We start from the raw sequence: 14,703 nt of genomic DNA on the forward strand, positions 1-14,703 counted from the left end.
TCGGAGTTTATTCCGACGGCAAAACCGCTCGTGTGTACGTGGCATAATAAGCTGTATAGAGATATATATTGTCAGAATGGTATGTGAAAACTAGGGCGGTGATGTATGAAGGATCCAGGTAAGAGGAAGACTTGTATATTAAAGTTGGAATTTTGAACAATATTTTCCTCCCTGGAATTTTGTGGATTTTCATAAGACAACCCTGAAACCTGAAGGACTTTCTTATCTGGAATATTCAGAGTTAACAAGGTGAGAGAAATACTGACACAGTTAACAGAGGATGTCATATGATCGCTAGTGACAGGAGAGCTGACACACCTTCTAGGCTCTAAAGTCACTATCATCTCTACAGGGAAGTCACTCCTTCGGGATCCCAACCTGCTACTCTATTACCATTGTCTTATATCCTATAATGGCGAGACACTGGAAGGTCCTCCTCATCCTGAGCACCGGGATGGCATGTTACCTCTTGTACCAGAATCTTCAGACCCAGCATGGAGCTGGACACCACCGGTTAGTCTCTGCAGTTACAATGCTGAGGATGGGAGGAAATAAGAGGGGAACGAATGAAGAATTGAAGGAAGGAAGAATAGAAGGAAGGGTGGAAAGGTGAGAAGAGAAGTGGATAGAAGCGATACAATAAGACAAGAGAAGAGAAAAAAGGTGAGGGAAGGATTGGGGAGATAAGAGAAGAGGACAAAAGGGAAGAAGGCAGAAGAGGCAAGGAGAGTAGAAAGGAAAAGGAAGAACAAAGGAGACAAGAGAAGAAAGAAAGTATGGAAGAGTGGAAAGAGGAGGAGAAGTGTGGAAAAGACATGAGAGAAGAAAGAGGGAGGAGAGGGGAGAGAAGAGGAGAGAAGTAAGAATACAAAGGATAAGAGTCAAAGGGAGGACGGGGGGGAACAGTGGAGAGAGGAAAGAAGAGTAGAGGAGAAAGGAAAGTGAGAAGTGCAAAAGCAGAGTGTTAATTAACAGGAGAGGTGAGAGGAGAGGAGAGGAGAGAAGAATGGAAAGGTGGAGGGTGAGAGGATGGTTGAGGACAAAATAAAAGGAAGGAGAGAGAGAGAGAAGGAGAGGAGAAAGAGCGGAGAGGAGATGTGCAAAGAGGAGAGAAAGGAATGGAGAACTTCATTTTATTAACACGTTTTTAATACTCCTTATTAAAGGTCAAACAAACCAAAACCTATTCTGCCACCAGAAGAATGTTCCCATCTAAAGTCTCTAATATTGAATTCTGTAATGAAAATGTAAGTAATATATGTATTATACTTGTCATATACTGTAGTAAAGTGTAAATTAGAAATTGATAAGGTTGTACAGAGCTGAAAACATGGTCAGGGGATACTCTTACTATACAGTAATGTGTGATTATTTTTAGCAGGATTTGAACTTTACTGAACCATGATCACACCATCTCCAATGTATGTTTCTGAGCAATGCTTTTTTTGTGAAATGGTAAGGGTACAATGTACCCATTACCATTTCACATGGGGGGAGGCCAGGATCTGGGGGTCCCCTTGTTAAAGGGGGCTTCCAGATTCCGATAAGCCCCCCACCCGCAGACCCCCACAACCACCGGGCAAGGGTTGTGAGGTGAGGCCCTTGTCCTAATCAACATGGGGACAAGGTGCTTTGGGGGGACACAGGAAAACTGCGCCACTTTACATGCATACTATAGACACCCCACAGGCACGATATTTAAAGGAATATATTTCATTTTTATTGTTTCACTTTAAGCATTAAAAAAATCACTGCTCCCGAAAAAACTGCAGTTTTTAAAAAAAAAATTTGCATTGATACATGTCCCCTGGGGCAGGACCCAGGTCCTCAAACATTTTTTATGACAATAACTTGCATATAAGCCTTTAAAATGAGCACTTTCTTTATTGTACATCACGGGACACAGAGCACCATAATAATGACTATGTGGGTTATACGCTTACCTTTAGGTGATTGGACACTGGCAAGTAAGACGGTTCCTCCCATATAACCCCTCCTATACTGGAAGTACCTCCGTTTTTTCGCCAGTGTCTTGAAGGTGATGGTCATGGCTGCTGAAGCTCTTCAAATTTCTTCAAAAAATGTCCCACTGAGGACGTTATAATCGGATCCATTCGGATGGCATAACAAAGCTAAAGTGGATGGTACACGAACCTTGGTTCAAGAACGAGGTATTGCTTGTAATGTGTCCTATATAGGCGCTGGACCCTTGTTAAGTTGGTATTCCTGGTCAATCTTGCCCAAGGTAAACCAGAAAGGGTGCTTTACAGGTCCAATATATGGGGGACCCGGTCCCTGAAGGTCCTTAGAGACGCTAGCCGCCGTGATAGGGAAAATTGGGCCTGGTAAGACAGGCCCTGCTGCTTGAGATGGTGAGTACTCCCTTTGGGATTTATAATATATATATATATATATATATATATATATATATATATATATATATATATATATATGTATTTCCCTTTGAAACTGCTGGTAAGCCTTAAGCCTGTGTCTGAGGTTACAGATGACCGTTTTTGGCGTGCATTTTTGAATACTGGCGTGCGTGAGTGTGCGTATGCGCGCACGCCGCGTGCCCGCCGCATGCGCGTCGTCGGCATGTGTGTGCGCCCCTGGTGTGTGCCGTGTGCAGAACTTTTTGCCTGTTCGGTATGTTCTGGTGCGAACCGAACCGGGGGGGGGTGTTCGGCCCATCCCTAATTGTCAGTGCAAATACAAGCTAGAGGAACTGAGACATTATATAGGGAGTAGGAATGCACTGAACAGGTTTGGTTTGAGGAAGGTTCAGAGAACTTTACCGAAAGTCTGGGTGCTGAGTCCAAATCCCACTGAAGTCAACGGGCTGAGTTAAAAATATTTTTTTTTCTAGGCCATTTTCTAATATAACAGGCAAGGGATTTTCAAGCAAATGGCAAAAAAAGTTTTTAAAAATAAAATTTGGTGGAGAGTAGGGATGACCTCATGCTTATGTCTGGACTGAACTTTGCTTGTTCCGGTGTTTGTCTGAAAGCCAGACATCTAGCCCCTTCAGCGGAAGGCGAACATCATATACAGTAACTATATTTCTACCGTTATTATCTTTGAGGGCCGGGTCACACAAGAACATGGTGCCAGAAAGGTACACTCCATGAACTCTTCCTGCACCACATTCAAAACGCACTGCCTTTGTGATCTGTGCCAATACATTGTTAACGGCACCCCAAATGCAGAGATTCCTTTGCCTTCATTCTCTATCCTTGTCCTAGATGGGCATCTGGTATTGACTGGGATGTGTTATGAAATCAGTGGGCCTGTGTGCAAGATCATATGTTGGGCAACATTGTTTAAAAAAAAAAATTGGTGTGCTTAGCATACCATGGTGAAGAGTGGGCTTGGTTTTCATTTTGCCAGGGGTGTTGCTAGGATTGTAAAAGACCTGGGGCACACAAAATAGAAGAGTAATGCAGCCTGCTATGCACACCAGGACAAACAGTGGGTGTGGCCAATTGCGTTACACATTGGGAGGGGCTTAAGGGGCGTAGTAAAATAAAACAATCCCTCAGGTCAGTCCTTCCCTCAGGATAATCCTTTCCCCCTCCAGATCAATCTGTCCTCCAGTATAATTTTACCCCCTCTCCCCAGGTCAATCTGTCCCCAATATAATTTCCCCAAGGTCAGTCTGTCCCCCAATACAATTATCCCAGGTAAGTCAGACTGACCTAGGGGGGATTGTACAGGACTGACAGTCTTCCCCCCCCAAGGTCAATATGGCAGTACAATCCCACCCCAAGGTCAATCTGTATCCCAGTATAATCCACCCCCAGGTCAATCTGTCTATTAGTAGTCTGTCTGTCCCCAGAATAATTCTTCCCCCCTAGGTCAACTTGTCCTCCAATATAACCGACCCCCCCCCCCCGGTTCAGTCTGTACCCCACTATAATCTCCCTCCAGGTCAGTCTGTCCCCCAGTATAATCCAGTATAATCCCCCCAGGTCAATGTATCCCCCAGTATAATCCCCCCAGGTCAATCTGTCTCCCAGTATACAGTGGGGACGGAAAGTATTCAGACCCCCTTAAATTTTTCACTCTTTGTTATATTGCAGCCATTTGTTAAAATCATTTCAGTTCATTTTTTTCCTCATTAATGTACACACAGCACCCCATATTGACAGAAAAACACAGAATTGTTGACATTTTTGCAGATTTATTAAAAAAGAAAAACTGAAATATCACATGGTCCTAAGTATTTAGACCCTTTGCTCAGTATTTAGTAGAAGCACCCTTTTGATCTAACACAGCCATGAGTCTTTTTGGGAAAGATGCAACAAGTTTTTCAAACCTGGATTTGGGGATCCTCTGCCATTCCTCCTTGCAGATCCTCTCCAGTTCTGTCAGGTTGGATGGTAAACGTTGGTGGACAGCCATTTTTAGGTCTCTCCAGAGATGCTCAATTGGGTTTAAGTCAGGGCTCTGGCTGGGCCATTCAAGAATAGTCACGGAGTTGTTGTGAAGCCACTCCTTCGTTATTTTAGCTGTGTGCTTAGGGTCATTGTCTTGTTGGAAGGTAAACCTTCTGCCCAGTCTGAGGTCCTCAGCACTCTGGAGAAGGTTTTCATCAAGGATATCCCTGTACTTGGCCGCATTCATCTTTCCCTCGATTGCAACCAGTCATCCTGTCCCTGCAGCTGAAAAACACCCCCACAGCATGATGCTGCCACCACCATGCTTCACTGTTGGGACTGTATTGGACAGGTGATGAGCAGTGCCTGGTTTTCTCCACACATACTGCTTAGAATTAAGGCCAAAAAGTTCTATCTTGGTCTCATCAGACCAGAGAATCTTATTTCTCACCATCTTGGAGTCCTTCAGGTGTTTTTTAGCAAACTCCATGCAGGCTTTCATGTGTCTTGCACTGAGGAGAGGCTTCCGTCGGGCCATTCTGCCATAAAACCCCGACTGGTGGAGGGCTGCAGTGATGGTTGACTTTCTACAACATTCTCCCATCTCCCGACTGCATCTCTGGAGCTCAGCCACAGTGATCTTTGGGCTTTTCTTTACCTCTCTCACCAAGACTCTTCTCCCCCGATATCTCAGTTTTGCCGGACTGCCAGCTCTAGGAAGGGTTCTGGTGGTCCCAAACAGCTTCCATTTAAGGATTATGGAGGCCACTGTGCTCTTAAGAACCTTAAGTGCAGCGGAAATTTTTTAGTAACCTTGGCCAGATCTGTGCCTTGCCACAATTCTGTCTCTGAGCTCTTCAGGCAGTTCCTTTGACCTCATGATTCTCATTTGCTCTGACATGCACTGTGAGCTGTAAGGTCTTATATAGACAGGTTTGTGGCTTTTCTAATCAAGTCCAATCAGTATAATCAAACACAGCTGGACTCAAATGAAGGTGTAGAACCATCTCAAGGATGAACAGAAGAAATGGACAGCACCTGAGTTAAATATATGAGTGTCACTGCAAAGGGTCTGAATAGTTAGGACCATGTGATATTTCAGTTTTTCTTTTTTAATAAATCTGCAAAAATGTCAACAATTCTGTGTTTTTCTGTCAATATGGGGTGCTTTGTGTACATTAATGAGGAAAAAAATGAACTTAAATGAATTTAGCAAATGGCTGCAATATAACAAAGAGTGAAAAATTTTAGGGGGTCTGAATACTTTCCATCCCAACTGTATTCTCCCCCAGGTTAAATTTTCCCCTAGTATGATTCCCCCAAAGTACATATGTCCTACAGTATAATCCCCCCTAAGGTCAGTCTGCCCCCAGTATAATCCTCCCCTCCAGGTCATTCTCCTCCCCAGTATAATCTTACCCCCCTCCCCCAGATCAATCTGTCCCCCAGTATAATTCCCCCAAGGTCATTCTGATCCTCAATAAAATTCTCCTGGATAAGTCAGACTGACCTAGGGGGGCTTGTAAGGGGGGGACAAACTGACAGTCTCCTCCCCAAGGTCAATATGACAGTACAATCCCACCCCAAGGTCCATCTGTACCCCAGTATAATCCACCCCCAGGTCAATCTGTCTACTGGTATAATAAGTCTGTCCCCCAGTATAATTCTTCCCTCCAGGTCAGCTTGTCCCCCAATATACCCCCCCCCCCGCCGGGTCAGTCTGTCCCCCAGTATAATCCTCCCAGGTCAATGTGTCCCCCAGTATAATCCCCCCCCCCAGGTCAATCTGTCTCCCAGTATATTCTCCCCCAGGTCAATTTTTCCCTCAGTATAATTCCCCAAAGGTCAGTCTGTCCCCCAGTACAATTCTTCCAGGTAAGTTAGACTAACCTTGGGGAGATTGTACTGGGGGACAGACTGACAGCCCCCCCCCAAATCAATATGACAGAACAATCCCCCCCCCAGATCAATCTGTCTCCCAGTATAATCCACCCAGGTCAGTCTGTCCCCCAGTATAATCCCCCCAGGTCAATCTGTCTCCCAGTATAATCTCCCCCTAGTTCAGTATGTCCTCCAGTATAATTTCCCCCAGGTAAAACTGACCTCTAGTGCAATTCCCGCAATAGTTTGTTTCTTAGACCCTGCAAAAGTTGTGCCAATGTTTATGAAATCACAGTTTTCACAAAAAATACACTAAAATCTTTATTAGCACACTGTGGCAGTAGGACCCTGTGCTACCTGGAAGATTGCTGGTTTACGCCAGATTTTGGAGAGAAAGGCACGCTGATTGCACAGCTGTGTGCTGGGCTATTTAATTGTGACCTGGCTATGGCTCAGGGTTCCACCCAACAGACAGGAAGTCTGTGCATGGGAGTCAGGTGGACTCCCATTCCTCAGAGAAGTCAGAGGCTGCAGGAGGCAGCCAGGGTATGCATGTCTGCAGGAGGCAGACGTACTTGGTGACAGAGCAGCAAGTAGAAAGCAGCAGGAGTAAGCTAGGAGAGAGCTTCACTCTAGGAAACTCTTTTGGGTCTGAGGAGCAGACCTAAGGCCTAGGCTAAAGGTCGGAATCAGCCATATGGCAAGAATGTACGCTAGAAGGCTAAAGTATTGAGTGTGCAAGATACAGTAATGGTGGAACCCCCTGCGAGGGCTACTGATGTCTCTGTGAACTTTTCTGTGCTTTTAAATAAAAGTGGGCTACCAGGCCCTTAAAAATACAGTTTTGTACTGGAGTACTCACTGATAATGCACCTACCATTTGAGTCTGATACCCCAATCTTACACGTGGTGGAGATATTGCTCTGGGCAGATTTGGAAGAGTTCCAGATCCTTGCATACCAAAAACAGTGAGTAGCAAGAAACTGTGTTTTGCAGCAATGCTGTGAGGAGCAGCTCATGTGAACCAGTGGAGTCTGCATGTGAAAGTATGCTGTTTGCAAGTCTTAAAGAGACAGTACGCAAAATTTTCCTGTGTTAAAAGGAACTGTGTTAAAAAGCGCTGTGTGCCTGACTGCAGAGATGGGGCGGTCAAAGCGCAAAAAGGAAACAATGTTTGCTGAGATGAGAGAAAGAACCTTGTGGCTGGAGGGTTTGTTACCGACAGAACAAGCCCCAGACTGGTGCAAGATGCATTTGGCCGCATTGGAGCAAAGGAAAAAGGAAAGCAAGCCGTCCTTTAGTGCAAAGAGTGAGCAGATAGGTGTGGTTGTCCATGGCAACAAAGCAGAAATCCATACAGCTGACTTCATACGGCCTATGCTGCCTTCTGAACATGTTATAGACTTTTTGGATGATTTTGCAATGATTGCTTCGTACAGAGGATGGCCTAAAAGTCGCTGGGTTGAGTTGGTGCAACCTTTTTTGATGGAGGAGAGAGAAGAGGTGTACCGCGGGATGTATCATAACCGAGATGACTACGACAATTTCCTAGGAGCAATCCAATCTAGAGAGCGCTGGAAAAGATCAACAGGGAGAAAGTGGTCTCCCATGGCAACCGGAGAAAGTCTGTTTGCAGAAAGGAGGAGCTACAGCAGAGATGTGGCTCAAATTCTAAATGAAGAGGTTTGTGCAAAAGTGTTTGTTGTCACCCCTGGCAACTGTGAAGGAAATTTTGTTCAGCCTGCAGGGGGTGATGGAGAACACAAGAAATCAGTGGTTTCAAGTTATGGCTGCTTGTGTGAAGTGGTCAGCCCAGAGAAGAGGGCACAGTATCCAGCATTGTGCAAGGGGTATGACCATGTGTGTAAGTCTGCTGTTACCCCTGGCAACAGGAAACCTGTTTAGCCTGCAGGGGATGTTGGAAAATCCAAGAAGGATGCAATGTTGCCCTGTGTCCATGTGGAGGCATTAGCTTGTGAGAGCACAGCAAAGAAGGGACAACGCCCTCAATTGAAGCTTTCCACACCTGTCAACTGGAATGGTAAGACTGTTACAAATGTGGGAGAGACTGGTTATGGGACTATTCCCTGTGAAGTGGGGATAAGTCCAGTGAGAAAAATTGCTTTCAGAGACTTGCAAGTGAATACCCTGTGTAGTAACAAAGCCCAGTTTGAAGCTGAACCTGCAGCAAGCTTGAGGACTGGTAAGGACTTGTCTTCAGGCAGTGTATTGTTTAGCAGGAAGACACGTGGTAAAAATGAAGATATGTTGCTTGCTAATGCGATTAAAAATGTGATATTGCATCCAGAAATGTCAGGGGTGACCACTGAGAAATGTGCCGTTGCCCCTAGCAACCATGGCAGGTGTAGCAGAGGTGTCCCTGGAGACCGCCCAGGAGCTCATGGTGTCTGAGCTCAGAGTTTCCCAGGACAACTGTGTCGCCGCACCGACTGACAAGTGTGTTTCACATGAGGTGAAAAGCAATGTACTAAATATCCTACAATCTCAAACTGCTAATGTGCTAACGCAGCCTATACAAGGCAGGAAGGTGGATAATGATGTTGAAAAGTGTAGTATTGACAATTTTGATGATTTGGTGTCTCCCATGGTAACCACAGGTAGTCCAGCAGAGTTGTCCCTGGAAATCTCACGAGGACTCCCTGTGTCGGAGTCGGCGGGGCTCCAGGACAGCTCTGATACTGCTCAGGTGGAAAACAATGGGAAAACAGCTGAAAAGAAAGGACCGGAACACAGCATGTAATGCATAGGTGGAGGGAGTACATGACTGTGGCAGCAGTGGAGTTAACACAGAGGGGGAGTGTATATTAGTTAACCGAGGGGGAGGCACTAGGAGGGTCTTTATAAGTTCATCCCGCCCTGGGGGGAGTAACAGTTTTCCTGAAGAAAGTTCCCTGAAGAGCAGCATGGCTGACCTGGAGCGCCTGATGGAGCAGATGAGAGTAGAAGCAATGGTGAGAGGGGCAGCCTGGCTCCAGGACACCTTAGAGGAAGCAGTGAGGGGAACAGAGCCTGCATCTAGCAGGGGGGTAACGAGCGACACTAGGACTCGGCGGTCGCGGCCCCCAGAGGAGTTTTTTTTCCCATGAACAGCGGCAGCCTGGGACTAACTCCGGTCCCTCAGCGGGCCCGCCGCCAAATAGAGTGGCAAGCGAACGGTAGGGACGGGGGAGAACCGAAGGTGGACCGAATGGCGGTCAGCGGGATGTAGCGGGAGCGGCGCAGCGGCCTAGTACAGCCAGAGTGGAGAGAAGCGTTAGCCCCGCCCCCAGAGTCAGGGAGTCGGATGTGCGCAGCGGTGCACAAGGAGAGATCCCTGGGCCTTCTGGTTCCACGGCAGGGGGTCGCAGTAGAAGCGAGAGAGGACGGCCGGGTAGAGCAGCGATAGTACCTGACGGCAGGACTGTGGTTCCCAACACCGGTCCGGGCAAGGTACAGCAAAAAACGACAGGCAGATGGGATACGGGGAGGCGGGGGTGTACGGCCGCGGTTTCCACGGCAACCTTGGTGTCCAGGCCGGGTGGGCATTCATCGGCTGAGGAGGAAGAAGGAGAGTGCATTGGGGAGGATGAGCGGTCCGGGTCAGAGGAAGAGGCGGCCCCCCCCCCCTCCAGGAGGACAACAGCGGTGGAGAACAGAAGTCCGGCTGATGAGGCTACGCCTGTGCAGCCTGGTGAGTCTAATGTCATGATTTCTGTTGCAGGTCTGCCGAGTAGTGGGGGGCTGGGGGTTGCAGGTGTGAGTGAAGCTGGCAGAGTGAATGACACAAACGGGGGGCCTCTGGCTTAGGGGGTTTTCTTGGCAGGCATAAATGAGCTCTTACAGCGTTTTGAAGCGGCAGAAAAGGGTCGCACGGGCCCGGCGGCGGCATGGGTTCCGACGGGGGTTGCAGGTGGAGCAGAAAAAAGTGGAGGGCCGGTGGTGCAGGCCGCAGTCGCATTGCCCAGCCCAGCGGTGACAGGGAGTGGGGGCCGCGGAAGGGACGGAAAAATCAGCGGAGGCAGCTGGCAGGCAGGACATAACAAGGTTGGCTGACGCGGCAAAAGGCGAGGTCTATGTTTGCTATGAGGGACCGTTAGGGTCGCACTTAAAACAAGTAGTGCATGAAAAACTGTGGAAAGGTGAGTATGTGGAAATTTTTTCACTGCTACCATTGAAAAAATTTAATCTTGATAGAGTTAAGCCACATGGCTCTAAGAAGGAGGATGAGGAGAAGAGGAGATATCGTTTGATCCCTAGAACGTTTGCTAACTGGTTGCAAGCGTTTGCGATTATGGCAAGTGTGATAGGGGAAAAACAACCCGAGCATTGTTCGGCACTGTTTTGTTATCAAGATGCTATTTGGTGAGGCGTACAGAGTTTGTGGGGGAACAGCATGGTTGAGGTATGACGAACAATTCTGACAACGGAGGGTGGTCAGGCCGGCTCTGCGTTGGGATCACAAGGACATCAGCCTCTGGATGAAATTGATGACGACGGTGAGGGCCCCCAATCAGTTTTTTCAGGGGGGGGGCGGTGGACCTTCGTCCCAGGGACATTCGGTCGGAAATAGAAAAGGGGTTTGTTGGCTATACAACACCGGGACATGCAGGTTGGAGTCGCATGTAAGGAAAAACACGAGTGTTCAGGGCGGGGGGATCTCACCCCGGGTCCAGAGGTTCCAAGCAGGGAAAATGCACGTACAGGAGAGACTGCAAACAAAAGGGAGGACCCCAGTGAAGGTGGAAAGGATGCGACCGTTTCTAGGTAGGTATCCGGACAGGGCAGCAGCTCAATTGTTGGAGGTAGGTTTTTTCGGTTGGCTTTAAGATCCCATGCGAGTTGACGGTAATTCCACCGGTTCCACGCAATTTGCGGTCAGCAATGCAATATCCGGATGTGTTTTGGAGAAGCTAAGGAAGGAAGTTGCATTGGGGCGGATGGGTGGCCCATTTCCAGCGGCGCCGTTTGACGATCTGGTGGTCTCGCCGCTGGGAGTGGTACCAAAAAAAAAAAAAAAAAAGGAACCAGGTAAATTTAGGCTAATTCATCACCTATCTTTCCCAAAAAGGGGGGTCAGTGAACGATGCTATAGATCAGGGGGCGTGCTCCGTGACCTATACTTCATTCGACGCGGCAGTGGGATGGGGCCGTCGTTACGGTTAGGGGGCCCTGATGGCGAAAGCGGATGTGGAATCTGCTTTCAGACTACTGCCGGTGCACCAGGATAGTTTTAGGCTACTAGGTTGTCATTGGAACAATGAATTCTACGTGGACAATTGCTTACCCATGGGCTGCTCAATATCGTGCGCAATATTTGAACACTTTAGCTTCTTCGTGGAATGGGTTGTGCGGGATGTGTCGGGGGTGAATTCTGTTATTCAACACCCAGAAGATTTTTCTTTGTATAGGTCCGGCGGCCTCCAGGATTTGTGTGGTGCTGTTAGCCACGCTGGAGCACATCGCAGATAGATTTGGCATTCCATTGGCTGCTGATAAGACGGAGGGACCGTGAACGGTCATCCAGTTTTTTGGGCATTGTCATAGATTCGGACGCAATGGAATGGAGGCTGCCGGACGATAAGCGGGAAGATCTGAAGAGAGAAATTGCAGGGCTTTTGGGTTTAAAGAAAGTGCAGTTAAGGACACTACAGTCAGTATTGGGCAAGCTGAAGTTTGCACGCCGCATATTACCGATGGGGAGGGTGTTTAGTCGCAGGCTTGCGTCTAGCACGAGTGGAATAGAATCACCGTGACATTTCGTGCGATTAAGAGAAACGCACAGGGCAGATTTGAGAGTGTGGTATATGTTTTGGAAGCTTTTAACGGTAGGGCACTGTGGATATCTGGTCCAGTCAGCAAATTTGACCTGGAACTATTCACGGATGCCGCAGGTTCCACAGGTTTTGGGGCATTTTTTTTTTTCAGGGACAATGGAGTGCAGGACCATGGCTCCAAGCATGGGTGGAGGCAGGATTCACGAAGAATCTGGTGCTGCTGGAGTTGTTTCCGGTAGTGCTGGCAGTGGAGCTGTGGGGAACATCATTCAGGGATCTGAAGGTGCGTTTCCATGGGGACAATTTGGGGGTGGTGCAAGTTATCAATGGGATTACGGCATCATCCATGCCAGTGATCAGGTTATTGCAACACTTAGTATTGCGCTGTCTGCAGTTGAATGTTTTCATTCATGCGGTACACTTACCAGGGGTGGAAAATGTGATAGCTGATGCGTTGTATCACTTTCAGTGGGACAGGTTTCGGGAGTTGGCGCCGGAGGCGGAGCAGCAAGGAGTACCTTGTTCCGAATGGCTGTGGGGGATAACATTGGCCTCATCGCGGGATGGATAAGGAAGTCGGTGAGTGGGTCTACATGGGCAGCGTACTCTAAAGACTGGTGCAAGTTTACCCAGTGAAGGGATCACAATTATGCCCGGTAGAAGCAGTTCGGGAATTTTTTAAAAGTTCGTTCAGAACGACCGGGCCCCTTTTTTGGTACATTTAAGTGGTGAATTTTTTATCTAGATTTCAATTTGCGGCAGTCTTTACAAAATGCATACGGGGTTTGGGCCTGGATGAGAATGATTTCTCGTCCTATTCGTTTAGGATAGGAGCAGCTACGGAAGCAGTCAGAAACGGTATGCATGCACCGTTATGGGATCTCTGTTATGGGATCACTGTTATGGTATCTCTGTTATTGTATCTCTGTTATTGTATCTCTGTTATGGGATCACTGTTCTGGGATCTCTGTTCTGGGATCTCTGTTCTGGGATCTCTGTTATGGGATCTCTGTTATGGGATCTCTGTTATGGGATCTCTGTTATGGGATCTCTGTTATGGGATCTCTGTTATGGGATCTCTGTTATGGGATCTCTGTTATGGGATCTCTGTTATGGGATCTCTGTTATGGGATCTCTGTTATGGGATCTCTGTTATGGGATCTCTGTTATGGGATCTCTGTTATGGGATCTCGGTTATGGGATCTCGGTTATGGGATCACTGTGATGGGGATGTGGTAAAGAAGGGGGAATATAGGAGTTTTTTATTGTTCGGTTGTTTTTCTTTTCTTCTGTTTCAGATTCGTTGCTGAGGATGGTCTGGATCATGGGCCATTCTTACGTGTCCTGGGGGGCACGGAGAGGTGATGCACGTTTTTGAGGGTAGGCAATTGGGTTTCAGCAAACGGGAGGCATGTATCAAGTGGTTGGGGTTCCCCGGCATGTTGTGGGGAAGGTTGGTTGCTGAGGTTCATCGGTATGCACAACGAGATAGGCCGCCGGACGTATTAGTTATTCATTTAGGCGGCAATGACTTGTGCGTTAGGGCCATGGTAGACATTAAACGGGACATAAAGTAGGACGTTTGGCAGTTGAAGGAAGCTTTTCCTCAGATGGTGATTGTCTGGTCCGACATGGTGGCGCAGACATCATGGAGGATGGCTAGGTCGGTAGAAGGTGTGAACAGGGCACGGAGAAAAATAAACAGAGAAGTGAGCAAGTTTGTGATTAATAATGGTGGTTTAACGGTGAGACACCTTGAACTTGAGTTTGAAACCTGGAGGTATTTAAGGTCTGATGGGGTTCACTTGAACGAAGTGGGTATAGACTTGTGGGCCTTAGGTTTACAAGAGGGCATACAGCGAGCACTTCGGGTGTGGAGGGGCACACAAGAATAAGGTTTTATTCTCGTGTGCTGTGGCGGGCGTTGGTCTGGGCAAGAGAAAAAAGATGGCAAAAAGTAAGAGTTTTTTTGGGAGCCAGCGTTGATATGGCTCATGATGGTGGTTCCCGGTTAATGGAGGTTAACCGGGAAGTGATAAAGGGGCTCTGCGGTCATTGGTAGTCTCTGAGCCAGCTTGTCGGCTTGAGGCCTATGTGACAAATTTGATGGGACCGCAGGGTAAGTTTTTGTTATTGGACACTGATGATTATGAAGATATTGCTCAGACCAACGCTTGAGAAATTAGACAGGTTGTTTAACAGATGTTGTTGTTTTGCTGTTTTATGTTGGATATGTTTTATATCCATAGTGTTGATATTCTAAGGTATATTTGTTTAAATAAAATAGGCTGCTACGGCCTTTTATACTCCAATATCGGTGTGGTCTGAATTATTGGGGTAAGGGTTTTTAGTGGTGGCAGAAGGGCATGTTAATTACATCTGTTATCCTACAGTCATGATGGAGCATGTATTATCACAATCTGATGTGGTTGACAATGACTGGTGCAGGATGCCTGCTGCTAAACCACTCTGTTCACCTGTGTCTCCATGGGCAGAGGGAGCAGTACTACTGAGTGCTGATGACTGGAGCACAGACAGGTTAGACTGGGATAGTCTCGCCATAAAGATGTTAGCCTGGTGGAAAGAAATTTCTGAAGGTAATAGTAAGGTGGACACTATTGCTGCTGTGACAAATGGAGAGGCTGCAGGGCCAGCAGACACAGGTGCGT

At 47.4% G+C, this 14,703-nt stretch overlaps 1 protein-coding gene across 1 annotated transcript in view; it reads left to right on the plus strand.

Annotated features, from left to right (window-relative positions):
- Positions 1 to 336: 336 nt before the first annotated feature.
- Positions 337 to 14,703, plus strand: part of LOC141133606 (alpha-2,8-sialyltransferase 8E-like) — an 88,429-nt gene continuing 74,062 nt past the window's right edge. The window contains exons 1-2 of the mRNA XM_073623083.1: positions 337 to 513; positions 1,167 to 1,247. Coding sequence (XP_073479184.1) covers positions 413 to 513; positions 1,167 to 1,247 — 182 coding nt within the window. The 5' untranslated portion in view covers positions 337 to 412. The remainder of the gene's footprint in view (positions 514 to 1,166; positions 1,248 to 14,703) is intronic.

This window comes from Aquarana catesbeiana, linkage group LG03 (assembly GCF_042186555.1).
Source record: "Aquarana catesbeiana isolate 2022-GZ linkage group LG03, ASM4218655v1, whole genome shotgun sequence".
NCBI classification, from domain to species: Eukaryota; Metazoa; Chordata; class Amphibia; order Anura; family Ranidae; genus Aquarana; species Aquarana catesbeiana.